Genomic DNA, 15,567 nt, shown 5'->3' on the forward strand with positions numbered 1-15,567 from the left:
ATTACTCCAGGTTAATTGCATACAGTTTGCTTTTAATTGTTACTTTATCCTTTGAGAAATTTTAAACAACAACTAGTAATAAAAACAGATAACTATTTATGTAATAAATAAGGCATTTCAGTGTTTTTTAAAAACAATAATTCAGAAAAAACATGGGAAGATATATCATTCTGCCTTGTTTATAGAAAAGAAAATGAGGCTAGCACATTTTTGTCTCTACAGTTAGTCCTTGACTTAGACCACAATTGACTGCAAAATTTCCATTGCTAAGCAAGACAGGTGTTATGCACAATAAGTTGTGTCACATGTTATGACTTTTTTTTTGCAACAGCTGTGAAGTGAATGACCGCATTGTTAAGTGAATCAAGCAGTTGCTAAGCAAACCTGGCTTCCTCCGTTCACTTTCCTTGTAGGAAGCCATCTGGGAAGGTTACAAATGGTGATCACATGATTCTGGAACAGTGCAGCTGTAATAAATCCAAGATGGTTGCCAAGTAACAGAATTCTGATCACATGACCATGGGGATACCCCAACGGTCATAAGTGTGACAACTCTTCATGTCACTTTTTTCAGTGGTGTCGTAACTTCAAATGATCACTAAATGTGCTATGTATGGAAAAGTTGACAACTTCCTGTATTGTATTTTACCTCACCAATAGAAAATGTTATAATTTATACAAAGAGAAATATACACTTTTTTAAAAAAAATGCCATTGTTTGTCTTGTGTTTCTATGCAGAAAAAAGAACACTTTTAAATAATTTTACTTCTGTCATGTAGTATTTAAAAGCAAACACAAAGCAAATGATAGTCATTGCATTCTACAGCTTAAATAAACAGATAAAATCTGTGCTGACCTGTAAGCATTGCCATCCCTTCTACCTGCCAATACTTTCCAATGCACATTAAAACCATCCCATCTCTTGCACTTTGCCCTCCCCACCTCCAGAGCCAAAGCAAACTGCACACTTGCAGGTAATTGTTGCTCAGCTTCAGCCAGTTAACAGTTGAACAAAGATAATATACCACGCAAGCTCCCCTCACTCTTTGCCTATAGCTTGCCAACAGCTGAGTTTATTGTCCCCCTCAAAAAGTTCTAGAACCCTATCAATAAACAAACAATGGTTTCCCTTTCTTTCACAGAGAAGAAAACTTTCTAGCTGAAACCCCCCCACTGCTGCCACCACTACTACCAGCACAGTTCATGGATCTGTTCACATTTTGAGGTGAATAGTGCCCATAGAGAAGAACTGATATGATGGACTACAATGGCAGTTTCCCAGGAAAGAGAAGTGTGGGAGGGAGAGATGAGGCAGCCCACCCAGAGATCAATAGGAGACAGAGCGAAAGAGCAAGGTAGCCATCTCCCAGAGTATATCCAGTAGAGTGAGAATAGTAAGGGTATAGTTAGGCAAGATTCTGTCCCTTGTGTATAAGCAAATAAAGAACTGAACTCTGCATGAATTGTTTTGCATCATGTATGTCTGGTTTAATAATGGGTTTTTTTTTATTTTTTAAATTTATTAGATTTGTTGTGAATTGTTTTATTGTATGTTGTGAGCCGCCCCGAGTCTACGGAGAGGGGCGGCATACAAATCTAATGAATAAATAAATAAATAAATAATAAATCATTCTTGCATTTAGCCCGACAGGCAGTGTTCCCTCTAATTTTTTTTTTTTGGGGGGGGGGGGGGGGCGGAAAAGTATAGTGTCTGAGCGGCAGTCCCTTCGGGACTGGGAGGCACAGAAATAATAAATAAATAAACAAACAAACAAACAAATACAAAACCCACCCTGTTTTGCCTCAGAGAATTTCAAAATAAAATACTGTACTGTGTGTCTATAACAGTGAGCTCATAATAGGGCAACTCTATCAATATCAAAATGCCACTTAAATAGTTGAGCTAGTTTCAAACTAGATTTTGATTTTCTTTCTCTCTTCCTTACTCCCATTCTTTTTCTTTTTCTTTTCCTTCCCCTCTTTTTTCTATCTGTTTCTCTCTCTTCCTCTCTCTTTCCTTCCCTCTCACTCTTTCCCTCTCGGCTTCTGGGCAGGTTTGGAAAACTCTGAGTTGATGATGATTTTTAAGTGAGCGATTACTCACTGCTCAGCTTAGAGGGAACTATGCCGACAGGTATGGACTTTGGGTGCTTTTCATTCTCATTTCAGTAAAGGCTGAGAAGGTGAGGATAGGTTTCTTTTTTATCACAGAGTCTCAGTTTCTTACATACTTGCTACAGGTATCAGAAGTTTCAGGATAAAGAAATATAAAGCAATTGTCGGATAAGAGGCATCTCAGTCCACAAGTGGGAGGAAAATGTAGGAAGTATTCCAGAAGGGACCCTTCCTAATTTTCCATAAACTAAAGAGAGGATAAGAGTGATGTTTTCATCTTGCAATATTCTGTTTAATGTAACCTTACAATAAAAAGAGTGTTGATGCTCTTGGTTGTATTTCCTATCTAGACAACCTCAAAGGACTAACAATCACTCACTGGAAAATAAATTCACTTGGCCATTAAGTTTAAGTCCTGTTTAGGCAGGACTTAAACTTTAAAGACGGGAAGGAGTTGCATCTATGTTGGCACTAAAACTCCAAGTTGGCATTGACTATTCTAGTATTATTGCTTCTCACTCTCAAATTTTACTTGCTCATAACCCTAGTTCAGATAAAGCAGATGAACAAGTGATGATGAAGGGTCGGGAAAAATGAAGTTTGGGGAAAGAGAAGAAGTATGGAGGAGGAAAAGATCAAAAGCAAAAAGGATACTGCTGACTACTGATGGCAATTTATTTCTGATTGATGCTGCTAAGATTCCCTCACTCCAATATTCCAACTTCTATTGAGTTTAACTGAGGCAGGTTCAGGACATATAAAAGAAAGCCACTTTCAAAAGTTGAGTTCACTGAATAAGTGTATAGAGAAAGAAATTGGAGTTTGGTGGGGAAGTCACACAGAAGCTTGTAAACTATCCTCCAGGGATGGGTTCTAACTTACCTCGCTGTCAGTTCATTCCTTCTGTGCCATGTGGCTATGCGCACATGCGCAGTGCAAAAAACCCTGAATAAAAACCCTGCAACCACCCCAAAAACAAAATGCCAATGCATGTGCAGTGCTGGAAACCTGCTACCAGTTTGGGCAAAGCAGCCTGAACCAGGAGGAACCCACCCCTGCTCCCCTCCCATTATCATTTTCATAATTTTTGAGAAGCCAAAAGCAGAGCGAACAATTCAGGTGCTTTGGAAGGGTGCATTGCATAAATGTGTATGAAATTAATAATAATAATTAGTAATAATTTATTAGATTTGTATGCCGCCCCTCTCCGCAGACTCGGGGCGGCTCACGACAATAATAAACAGTGTGCAATGAACAAATCTAATATTTAAAATAAAATATCTAAAACCAATTATTTTTTTAAAAAACATTCCACAGGAAGTGAAAAGTTTTCATTTCATTCTTCTTTGTTCATCTGAGAAGCAAAGGAAGTACTGCTGTGGGAACTTATAAAAGACATGTCATAGTTGTTTCCTTTGACAAAACCCCAAGTCTTATATATGCTGACCGTCCTGAAAGAGAAGATGAGAGTGCCGCAGCTAAAAGAAAACCTGTTCAGCTCTCACTCCCTATTTATCAAGGAAAATGGACTGAATACAAGAAACATTTAGGGAGGGACTATATGGTATATCAAGACATCTTCCAAAAGATGAGATGAGGACAAAGGTGGAGGGGACAGAGAAATGAAGGAAGATGATGAAAAAGGACCAAAGGATCAATGAGAGCTTTTACTTTGGAGCTTCAAGAATAGATTCCAGAATTATTCTTTTGCAAACAAAACAAAAACAAAAAAAAGCAAATGGAAACCTAAACTGTGTCATCAAAAATGTAGTCTTAAAGTCAAGAGAACACATAGTTTCTCTCTATTCTGTACTAGTCATATTACAATTAGAACATTGTATCTATTGCTGGGCAGTACATTTTAGATGTTCACTGACCAATAAAGCAATGCTCTGATCAACTAAAGCAAAGCAAAGCAATCAAACATAAGGGTTTGAAAGGGAAAAAAACCCCGTGTGATTAACTGTTACATTTAGCCTAGAGAAGATGTGGTAATTCTCCAACCATCTAAAGGGCTATCATGTAGAAAGCGGTGCTGTTCCAGAAGATAAGAATCAATGTGTTTAATTACATGGAAACGGGTTTTAATTGTACCTCAGAAAGATATTTTAACAGTAGGAGCAGTTTAACAATGAAACACACTGAAAATATATGAAGAAAGGCCAATAATCATTTGTTGGGGATGATACAATACAGTGGGCAAAGAGTTTAGTGGACAAGAGTTTAGTGGGCAAAGAGTTGGACAAGATTATTTCTAACTCTTACTTATATGATACTTACTCATATGTTTACTTATCTTAATTATATGATTCTATGAACAGACTACGTTGTTCTGCTAGATAAGATGACTTATAAATAATATTTTTTTTGCTCCTTCCAGAGTTCTGGTGCCTTCCTCCAATTGGCGATAACTTTCAAAAATTTGTACAAGCTCTGGTACCCCAGTGGCAGTAGTCATGCAGTAATGCAGGTAAACTCTGCCTGCAGTCTGGAGTTCAATCCTGACTGCTTCAAGGTTGACTCAGCCTTCCATCCTTCTGAGGTCGATGAAATGAGAACCCAGACTGTCGGAGTCAAGATGCAAATAGTGTGTACATTGTAAACTACTCAAAGAGTGCTATAAAGCACTATGGGGCGGTATATAAGCCTGAATGCTATTGCTATTGCAAGACTTCACATTTAATTTTATCTTATTCCACAATCAGTGAGATAAATACATCAAGGTAAGGAAGTACACACTCCTGTGGGTAGCCCCTTTCCTTTTCATCAAAGCACTGTACTAAAATATTTCTTCCTGAAATATTTTTGATTGCACAATAATGAATGTTTACACTGGGATCACTGCAAGAAATCTTTCCCCCCAAATGAGAAAAGATTCTACAACAGGTATAATTGAAAACTGGAGCTTACCCCAAGGTGTCAGCACTCGTCATCCTTGGCAGAAGGAAATAAAAGGAGAAGAAGGAAAAAAAGAAAGGGAAATGGAAACAGGTGGAGAAAAGAGTATGAAAAGCAGAATGAAATATTGTTCGGAGAACTGTTCATGGTCATAATTACTTTGCCATAAGCATCTCTTGCTGATGAATGTGTGATTGGGGAATTCTTATGGAAAGGGAGAGTTTTATAATTCACAAAATTCCCATGCTGCTTGTAATTTTGGAATCGGGAGGGGGAGAGGAAATAGAGTAAGTGTAAAATAAATATAGCTTGTATGCTCTAAGCTGGAGAGCTGAAAGTTCATTTTGGATTGATTTCATTTGTTTACCTATAGCAAGTTCTACTGTATTTATCAAGCACAAATGAGGATCTCCCCACAATTTGATCTTCAATATTTTTTTCTACCCTAGAAAGATTGGTTTTAGAAATCTTTTTTTCCAATCTGTATGCCTGCAACTGATATAATATTAAATGTGTTGATCATTACGACAAACATACCTGAATGACAATGCATGCCCAGTAAACAAAGTTATAACTGAGGATGCAGCATGGGAAGTTGTTTTTTTATGAATAATGTAGCATGACTCTCCATATCTTATTTGATAGTTGTCTAATAATTCCAAACATACTATATCTCAAATTCCTAATACAACTCTTACTTTTTCCTGACTTGTGAGCTAGAATGCAATATGTTTATTAAAATAAATTCATGGATTACAAAAATTACTTTCTCGGTTGGAATACTACAAGAAGATAATAAACTATATGCTGAAATAAATGTAGTAAGAGGAGCATTGGCACTGATTATAATTTGGACACATTTGTTTATTTTACCACTACTCAAGTCCAACATAATAGCAGAAGCAGAAATGGTTTCCTGTACTAATCCTGCTTGGACATTTATACCTATAGTCTAATTTCACTGCTCTTTTCTCATTTAAATGTTTTAATATTAGATTATCAGTTTACTTTGAGCTAGGATAATTAACTATTTTCTCCTTGTGTACCCCACCCACCATCTCATTAGGAGGATGATCCTAATACCAATAACAAAAGACACATTTTTTGCATATTTATTGTAACATATACAGTGTTCCCTCGATTTTCACGGGTTCGAACTTCGCGAAGTCTATACCACAGTTTTTCAAATATATTAATTAAAAAATACATTGCGTTTTTTCCCCTATACCATGGTTTTTCCCACCTGATGACATCATATGTCATTGTCAAACTTTAGTCTGCCTTTAATAAATATTTTTTAAAATAAACTTTAATAAATAAACATGGTGAGTAATAATCTAAATGGTTGCTAAGGGAATGTGAAATTGTAATTTAGGGGTTTAAAGTGTTAAGGGAAGGTTTGTGATACTGTTCATAGCCAAAAATAGTGTATTTACTTCCGCATCTCTACTTCGTGGAAATTCGACACATCCCCCGCGAAAATCGAGGGAACACTGTAATACATTGATACTACCTGTGCAATATGGAAAGTTTAAAGACATCCTGAAATCTAATTAAAAAATGAGAAACAAAACATGAAATAGGAGTGACTGCTGTAGGGCAGAAATGGTGAACCAATGGCATGTGTACCACAGGCAGCACGTAGAGCCATATCTGAGGGCACGCAAGGTGTTGCCCTAAGTCAGCTCCAGCACACATGCGCCCACTGGCAGCTGATTTTTGCCCTTCTTTTTGGCCATTTTCACTTTCCCCAGTCTTCAGGAAAATCTCCTGAAGCCCGAGGATGTCGAAAATGGCCCAATGGGCCAACCTGAAGTTAACTTGTGTGTGTCACTCCTAGTCTCCTTTTCGCTGGCAGAGGTCTTCAGGAACCTCTTTGGCTTTGGGCAGTTGTAGCCAGGCCTCGCAATCCAGCCCATTTCTTCAAGGCTTTCCTGAAGGCCTGTGCAGCCAATAACAGAGTTCCAGATTAATCTGGAGGTGCTGACGTGTGCGAGGCCTGGTGGCAATTATCTGATGGTAAGTAGTCGGGCAGCTCCACTTTCATTTCTTTTCTGAATTTCCGATTGGCCTATTGTGCCATTTTTCGCCATCCCCAGGCTTCATGAGGCTTTCCTGAACCCCGGGAGAGTGAAAAACATCCCAATGAGCCTACCGGAGGTCCAGAGGCTTCAGTGAGGCCCGTGTGCATGCATGGGGGGCAGAGCGGGTTGTGTGCATGCATGGGGGAGGGCATTGCATTATGGGTGTGGGTGCGCACGCACATCCTTTTGGTACCCGAGCCAAAAAAAGTTCCCCCTCACTGCTCTAGGACATGTGTGTCAAGCTCGCCACATCACATGCTATCAAGTGACGTATCGTGATATTTCTTCCCTTTGCAGAGCTGGGAAGGGGGTCACCTGCATGTGATGCATCTGGGCCATGAGCTGCCAGTTTGATAGCCCTGCTCTATAGCATCCCTGCTCTTCTTTTCTGGTCCTTTAGGAGGATGTGACCTGACATGGGCTTTCATTCTTTTTTATCCTTACAAGAGACGATAAGATAGGATATTGAGCCAAACTGAGCACTTTGAGGTAAAAGTAACTTCTTGTAGGTTTCAGAAATTACATTCCTTAAGTATTTCTGATACAGATTTCTTCCCCCATTTATTTTCTTCTTTTGAAATAAATTTAGTTTTAACGGTTATTTATTTACTTATATAAATGAGTTAATTATTGAGGAAAATATTTGTGTGTAATATTGATATGATCCTATGAGAATTAGATACAAAGTTAAAACTGATACTGCACAGGGAAGAATACAAAAATGAAGAGTACAAAGAAACACACACATTTTTGTATTTTCCCTTAGGCAGGGTATGAGAGCACCACTTTGATATTGCAGGAAGCCAAATGGGTAACTTTTTCTTTCAAGGTAGCAGGTAATAGTGAATCATTTCTAAACATCTCGCCAAAAAAGCTGCTAAGACTTATCCAGGTAGATATCACGAGTCAACACCTACTTAAACCTACACACACACACACACACACACATTCACAGACACATTACACACATACACATACATGTATATGTATGTATGTATATACACACACATACATCTACATATATACAGTACATACATATATGTAACACACATACACACAATATCCTGTTGCATGAATACACAGGAAGACGTTTATCAGAAAATGATGTTAAATGTAGATACTACCAGTGAAAATCAGAGATGTTATTACATCATATATTAAAACATAAAACGGACAATGACTTTTTAGCTTAGATGATAGGTCTCTAGATATTTATTGAAGAACTATCAAGATTTTTTCAAAGTGCTATCCCTATCAGATTTTTGCAATATGGGAACCTCAATAGGTTTATAGAATTTGTGTATTTTTATAAATTTTAATAAATGTATACAACTTACACAAAACAGAATAAATAAATGTTTTGTTGTTTTGTTTAATTAAATAAGTAAAGGAATTACATGAAAATTGTGGACTTCATAAGTGTGTAGTTGACACTACATAGAGACAAACATGAGGTTGTGAAAAAAATGGAGAGAATTATAATTATATCTCTGTAGATTTTTGGTTGATGTCAGGGGTGCAGAGACTGAGAATCCACACTCATATGAAGTTTCAAAAGCCTTGAACATAGATTCTTAGAACAGATCAGTTTGGTCATCTGGTTTTTATAATTTTATTGTGACAGAACCTATAGAGAGTAATATTAATTGCATCAGTGATCTGCAAAGGCAAATAATACACTAGACTTAATTTTTTGGGCATGGGGCTATTGAAATCTAGAGCTGCAATTTAACAGCAAGCCCTTCAGGCCAATTTAAGTCACCCACATAGGTCAGATATAAGCAGGAAGCAATTACCAATTCAGATTATCTATCTAATATACTTTAAACTCTCTATTTTGCCTACTTTAATATATTGCCTGCCATAATAATATCCCTTTGGTAGAATGAATGTGCTCCTGTGGTTTGAAGGAACATAGGTCTATGCTCTTATGTGATGTAAGACAAATTTCATCTGTTCTGGGGATGATTTTATTTACTTAATTCCTTCCTTCCTTCCTTCCTTCCTTCCTTCCTTCCTTCCTTCCTTCCTTCCTTCCTTCCTACCATTCATCCATCCATCCATCCATCCATCCATCTTTTAATACCATTCAACTCTAAATGACTCTGAAGCTTTAACATCTTTAGAGAAGTTGCAAAATTTGTTTCATGCACCAGTACTTTATGTGGGAAAATATTATCATAATATTAGGCTTTTAATTTTTTTATGCTGCTCTCTGTCTTTATAAAAGTGATTGGTCATAAACCATAATAAAATTGCATCTGTAAAATTGGATTTAATTTCAATTCTAATTAAAGACCCCCCCCCCCATTTTGCCTTGTATTATTATTTTTCAATCTTGCCTCCTATTAGTAACAACTTCCTTGGCATATGATTCCCACAAATTCCTAGGATATGGTCAAATGTGCTCCATGAAGGACACAAATTCTTTTTCTGAAAAATATTATTATTCAGAATACATCATTCATGAGTTTTTTCATGATAGTAAGTTTGGCAAATAGCACCAAATTACAGAACTATCAGTTCATAATACTTTCCTAAGCTTAGCTAAGAACTGTCCACTTTTACTGGGATTGTGATACTCTCATTCCTCTCTAAGCTTGAATATATAAAATTTAATAATTTTGCAGCAGCTTTCCCCACAGGCTGTCTCTGGTTTAAGAGCCACATGTAGCAATGGAATATTTTGTAGAACTGGAGTTTCTGACAATAGATACTTTGACTTTATACAATTTGATATTGTAATAAAGCAATAAAGCATAATGTTTGAATTTGATACACACTAGAGCATCTATCAATGTTAGAAATATGATCCATTGGCCCCAGGTATTATTATTATTTTTGATTTTATGTTTTCCAGCACATGAGATCATATTATACTCAAAAATTGCCCTGCACAACTGGTGGCTTTGCTTGTGTGCGCAAATAAACAATAAGATTAGACATACTGATACATCATTAAGACAAATCACTTCCCTGGAAATATGGGGGCATGATTTAAAGGGGTAAAAATATATTCTGGAGTGTGCAATTCTAATTCCATATTCATTTGAATATACAGTGAGTATTATTTTGCCTGGGTACCATATTTAAAATAATGTCTTAACTCACCAATCAAATAGATGAAAGGCTTCAATGTTATATATTTATTCTTCTGAAAACCTGCAGATATTTATTTGAGGTGGGACTAATCTTTTTTAAATTACATACTTCAGCTTCTTATTAATTCATATTACTGTATTTCATTATTACTGCCAATGGTCATACAACACTGCATTTCACATTTTAACCCAAAGTGCATCATTTCAAGTTTTAAGTATTTTGCTACAAAACTACTTACTTTTGGAATATAAAAAGAGCTACATTGGTTATCATAGTATTGAAACATTAACAACTAATGTTCCAAGTAAATTATTATATTCTCCAGAAATTCATTTACATCGATGATCATATGTCTCCAGATATGCAGACATAAGCAATGCAGGAAAAGTGAATAGAAATATACAGATAATTAACATGGACATACAAATGCTTAAAAGAATCTTAATGAGTTTTCCAGAAAAAGAAAGTCAGGAAGTGCTTTAACAATGCGAATAGACATCAAATTGACAATGAGGGATTGAAAGAAGCAAAATGAGTTCTATTAAAATAAAAATAATTCCCCAAAACAATAAACCTAGCAGCGCAGATATGTGCATTTCCTAAAGAATTAAAGCATGTGAACTATTGAGCCGCAGCAACCCATATATAGAAGAAGCACAAAAAGATCCATAAAGAAGGAAAGAAACTAAAGATGGAGAGAGAGGAAAAAAATGAAGAGAAAAACAATACAAGGTTAAGAGGGGGGAAACAAAAACAAGAGAATGACACTGAAAAGAATGCAACGATGAGCGTAAAAGAAAAAAAATACAAAAATGAGAGAAGAAATAGGAAAAAAGAGGGCAGAAAGAAAAGTGGCCTCAGCTATCAAAACAATTGTGTGCATCTATGAAGTTAGAATTCTTAAAGATGCAGTATCCCTCTTAAAAATGAAGCAGGGAGAGAAAAGTTAAGACACTGATCAGGCACCATTTCAAGGTTCTGACTCAGTAACTTAAGGAGAATACTGTATTTCAGTTGGGGGTTTCTTTCTTACTTTAATTTTATTAGCCCTGTAATTCCTTAGCTTACTTTTTTGTGGTTGTTCCCTTAACAACTCTTTCATCATGGTACACAAAAACAAACACATTTAAAAAAATGTTTGCTTTGTTCTTATGGTTTTCATTAGGTTTCAGCACCTTATTGATCTGATCAGGGCTTGGAAACTTGCTGGTCGGTTAATAGTTTTTTCTTTTCATATGTTATTGAGAAAACTATGTAGTCTTTTATAACTTTTTTACCAATCCTTATAAAGAAGGCCTGTTTTCCCCTATTTGAGACCCAGTGCTTAAAAGAAATAGTCCTAGAAGCTTATCAGTGTTTTGGACAACAAAGAGATATTGATAAGGATCCATTTTGGGGTAGTGGTGAATGTGCTAATGTTGGAGCCTTTCTGAGAAAAAGGACTACGGTAGTACCTCTAGATACAAGCTGCTCCACATGCGAGTATTCCAAGTTATGAGCCACGAGGGGAGAGAAATTTCTGTTTCAGACCCAAGCTCAAATTCGGGATACGAGCCGAGCGTCCACTAGGTGGCGCAAGAATCCTTGCTTCTGGTTATCTCGGAGGGGAAAAACAAAGGCTAAAGGCATTTGTTCCAGATACGAGTTGTTTGACATACAAGCTCCCTTCTGGAACGAATTAAACTCGTATCTAGAGGTACTACTGTATTTGTGAAAAAGGATTTTGCTGGTTACTACAACAATGGATTTTACAACAAGAGGAATGGGGAGTGTGTGTGTGTAACCACAAGGGTGGTAGGTTAGCACTGTGATTTATCTGGCAAGAACTCTGAGCATATAGTTAGGATTTCAAAATCCTATTGTACTATAGTCACTCCAGGCTGAAATTTGCATCAAGTATCTGGCTCTTGCAACAATGCTTAGGAACTCTCTGATGAATATCACATCAAACAGCAGTTCATTATTTCTCCCTAGCTTATGAGCGGTTTATGAGATCTTGGCAACAATCCTCCTTTCCTCATAAAACAGAGTGCCTTGCTTGTTGCCAGACCATCCCATCTGCTGAGAGGCAAAATTCCTCTCTCCACTTCTTTAAAATGGGAAGCTGTTATAACTTCCAGAAAGTTAATGGAATGATCTTACAAAGCATTTCAGGGTGAACTTAAAGTGAACTAGGATTTGCACAAGTTCACTTCAGGGGACTATTTTCAGTATTAGATTTAGCACAGCATTGCGACACAAAGTCTCCAAATCTTGCCCCTGCAATATACTCAAATCATCATTTCCAATGTCAGTATAAAATAAAAATGTTAATATAATTCTCAGGTCAGCTGTAAACATTACAAAAAACCCCCACAAACACCACCATGAGGTCATTTAAACATTTTAAAGAAGCCTACAATGCTTGTTGGTGATGGCATTCCTGCTGTTGCTTTTTCCTCTACTATGTGGGAAATATTTTCTCTTTCTCCCAGTGCAGGTAAATTGACACTGCACAGAGTAAACTGTCAGAGTGAACTTCTAGGCCAGAAGTTTCAATAGTAATACAGGACTGAACACCAGTATCACTCCTCAAACAGCTTATGACTATGTAGTTTTAAAACATTTCTTGGTTTAAAAAAATAGAAATGCAATATACACATTTTCCTGGCTTGATTTGCTCTGTATATTCTAGGGCAGACTTGAAAGAACATAGGTTGACTTAGAACTTTCTCAGACTATAGAAAAAGTTGTTGAGATGTTTGGTTAAACTCCGAGCATGATTTTATGGGCGTGTTAATTGGATCCTCTATCTGACTAAATGTATGCATAGTTTTTAAAATATTAATGCTGGAAGAGTTCTTTAACATAACTGAAAGACCCTAAAGATATCAACAATTTTAAAAATTACAATGAAATCTTCAGCAGTTGAGAGAGGAAAAAATGGATTGCTACAAGATGTCATATATTTGCTGAAATCCTGCCTGTTAATATATTATTAAGTCTGTTTTCCAATTAAGAATCTCTGCCTCTTTGAAACAGCAAAATATGGAGTGTCTGTGGAAGAAAAGAACCAATTAACCATCATTATCTGACAGAAAGCTTGATCTTCAAAGTTCAAAGCTTGTTCTTAAACATCAAGGCGATAAGCTAACATATTCTCTGTATCCCAGACATAAGAGTCAAATGAAACTTACTTGAGGTTGGTTAAATGGTTCACTAGGGTCAAATTTGACTTTAATCGCCAATATGCATGGAAGAAGGGTGGTAGCAGAAGTATCAAGGGAGCTTAGTGGAATGGAGGAAGCTGGGCTCACAGACTCATCTTGTTCCAACTTGGATCAGCAATTTGGTCATTAAGTGAAATGGTTGCTAATTGAAACTATTAGCTTTCCTTTGATTTACAAATCTGCAGAGGCCATAAATGTGAGGATTGATCCCAAAGTTACTTTTTCATGTAACTGTAAATGGTCACTGTATAAGGCAGCTGCTAAACGAGGACTACCTCTGCTGATTCCCTATCCCAGTGATGGCAAAACTATGGCACACGTGGCAAAGGTGGCATGCAGAGTCATATTGAAGGGCATGCAAGGAGTTGCCCTATATCAGTTCCATTGTGCATGTATATACTGGCCAGCTGATTTTCGGCATTGGGGAAGGCCATTTTGCCCTCTGGAGGTTTCAGGGAACTTTTCACCTGGAGTGAGAAAAACAGCCAAATGGGCAAACCGGAAGTTCACAAAAACAGACTTCCAGTTTGCCCATTGTGCTCTTTTTTGCACTCTGGGGCTTCAGGAAACTTCCCTAAAGTCTCTGGAGTGCAAAAAAACAGCACAATGGGCAAACCAGAAGTCTGTTTTTCAAACTTCCGGTTTGCCCATTTTTCACTATCCCAGGCTTCAGTGAGGCCTGTGCGTATGCACGGGGTGAACTGTGCATATGTGCAGGGGGCAGCACTGGGAATTGCACATGCACGAGGGGGTGAGGGAATGGGTGTAGGCACATGCGTACAGATGCTATCGTGTGCGCACACACTCTTGATCTGCAGAGCAAAAAAGGTTCGTCATCACTGTCCTATCTTCTTTTGCTTGTCATTTGTTGATGGAAGCATCCCCCCCCCAATTTAGTTCATAATGCACCTCAGGTCTAGCATGTTTTGCTTGATTTTGGAATCTTACAGCATAGACATAAACCATAGAAAAATATCTGGAGACCCTTAGGCCAAAATATATGCTATAGTGTGAAGGTGAATTAATCTCTGGCTTGAGTTATTTCTTTCTAAAGAATGAAATCAAATATATCCCCAGCAGAAAAGGGAAGTACTGCATCTTTAAGAATAGAAGTGAGATAAAGGAGAGGAACAGATTGTTGGTGTTTTATACCTTTCTTCTTTGCTGAATGTGGGATTGGCTTCACAGATATCCAGGCTTTTACTGAACATTGTTTTACTATGGCAGGAACAAAGTGAGAAAAAAGAGTTACTGACGTGGACATTCATATGAGGTTCACCTGATGCAGTTCCACCCACCCAAAGTTACTCCCATCCCTTCCAAAAAAATAAACATCTGGAATGGAGAGCTACATTGCTTTCCCAGTTCTGTGCTGATACTGGATAGTTTTAGGAGCTCTTTGCATGGAAAGGTGTAGCATCTGGGTTACTGGGGAGGCTGAATTTCTTCCAGTGAAGGAGCAAACTAAAATTCTAATAATCTTGCTTATATGAGATGTGAGATAAGGGTCACTGCATACAAACCTCTCCAAACATCAGTTACCACTTAAGTGCTGGCTCAAACCTGAACCATATTTGTGAGACATGGTGGTGAGATGTGCCAATTTTCAAGGAAGTTACTATATTGAACAAGATCTGAAGAATGCAGATCCAGCTTGGCCATTCCAAGCAGTCTCCTCAGTACATAAGGTGTTCCCACTAATCTTTTCACTTGCTCCCATTAAGCCATAAATATTTCAAGCCCTCAAAAAAAAAAAGGCAGGCCTCAAACCTACAGGTGGATCAGATGCAGAAGAACAGACCCTAGTATCGGGCAAGCTGTCTTTTCCAGTAATCAGTATTAAGAAGTCAGGAAGAAAAGGATGTCAGTTTGTTGATGGAAGCAGTTTCCCCCCTTTCAGTTCATGATGTACCTCAGCTCTAGCATGTTTTGTTTGATCTAACATAAAGTCTTGAGCCTCTGACAGCAATTTTTGGGCTGACAAAAAAAATTTAATGACAGAAAAATGTACCATGAAAATAGCAGCTGCGCCGATGGCATTAATGTACCATGGGGAAAATGAAACACTGAGTTTAGATTATGGAACAAGAACAACCAAAAGTCCCAAAGTCCTCACAAGAGAAGGAAGGAAAGGAAAGGAAATTTACAATAAGTAAAA

General features: G+C 37.4%; 1 protein-coding gene across 7 annotated transcripts in view; it reads right to left on the bottom strand.

Moving 5' to 3' along the window:
• BRSK2 (BR serine/threonine kinase 2) overlaps positions 1-15,567 on the bottom strand; it is a 585,161-nt gene that overhangs the window by 88,513 nt on the left and 481,081 nt on the right. For 4 of the 7 annotated variants that reach the window (XM_070765086.1, XM_070765099.1, XM_070765069.1 and 1 more), the window contains exon 13: positions 14,562-14,627. The exons of the other annotated variants lie outside the window; for them this stretch is intronic. In XM_070765086.1, coding sequence (XP_070621187.1) covers positions 14,562-14,627 — 66 coding nt within the window. The remainder of the gene's footprint in view (positions 1-14,561; positions 14,628-15,567) is intronic. 7 annotated transcript variants of the gene reach the window in all.

Source organism: Erythrolamprus reginae, chromosome 1, assembly GCF_031021105.1.
Source record: "Erythrolamprus reginae isolate rEryReg1 chromosome 1, rEryReg1.hap1, whole genome shotgun sequence".
NCBI lineage: Eukaryota > Metazoa > Chordata > Lepidosauria > Squamata > Dipsadidae > Erythrolamprus > Erythrolamprus reginae.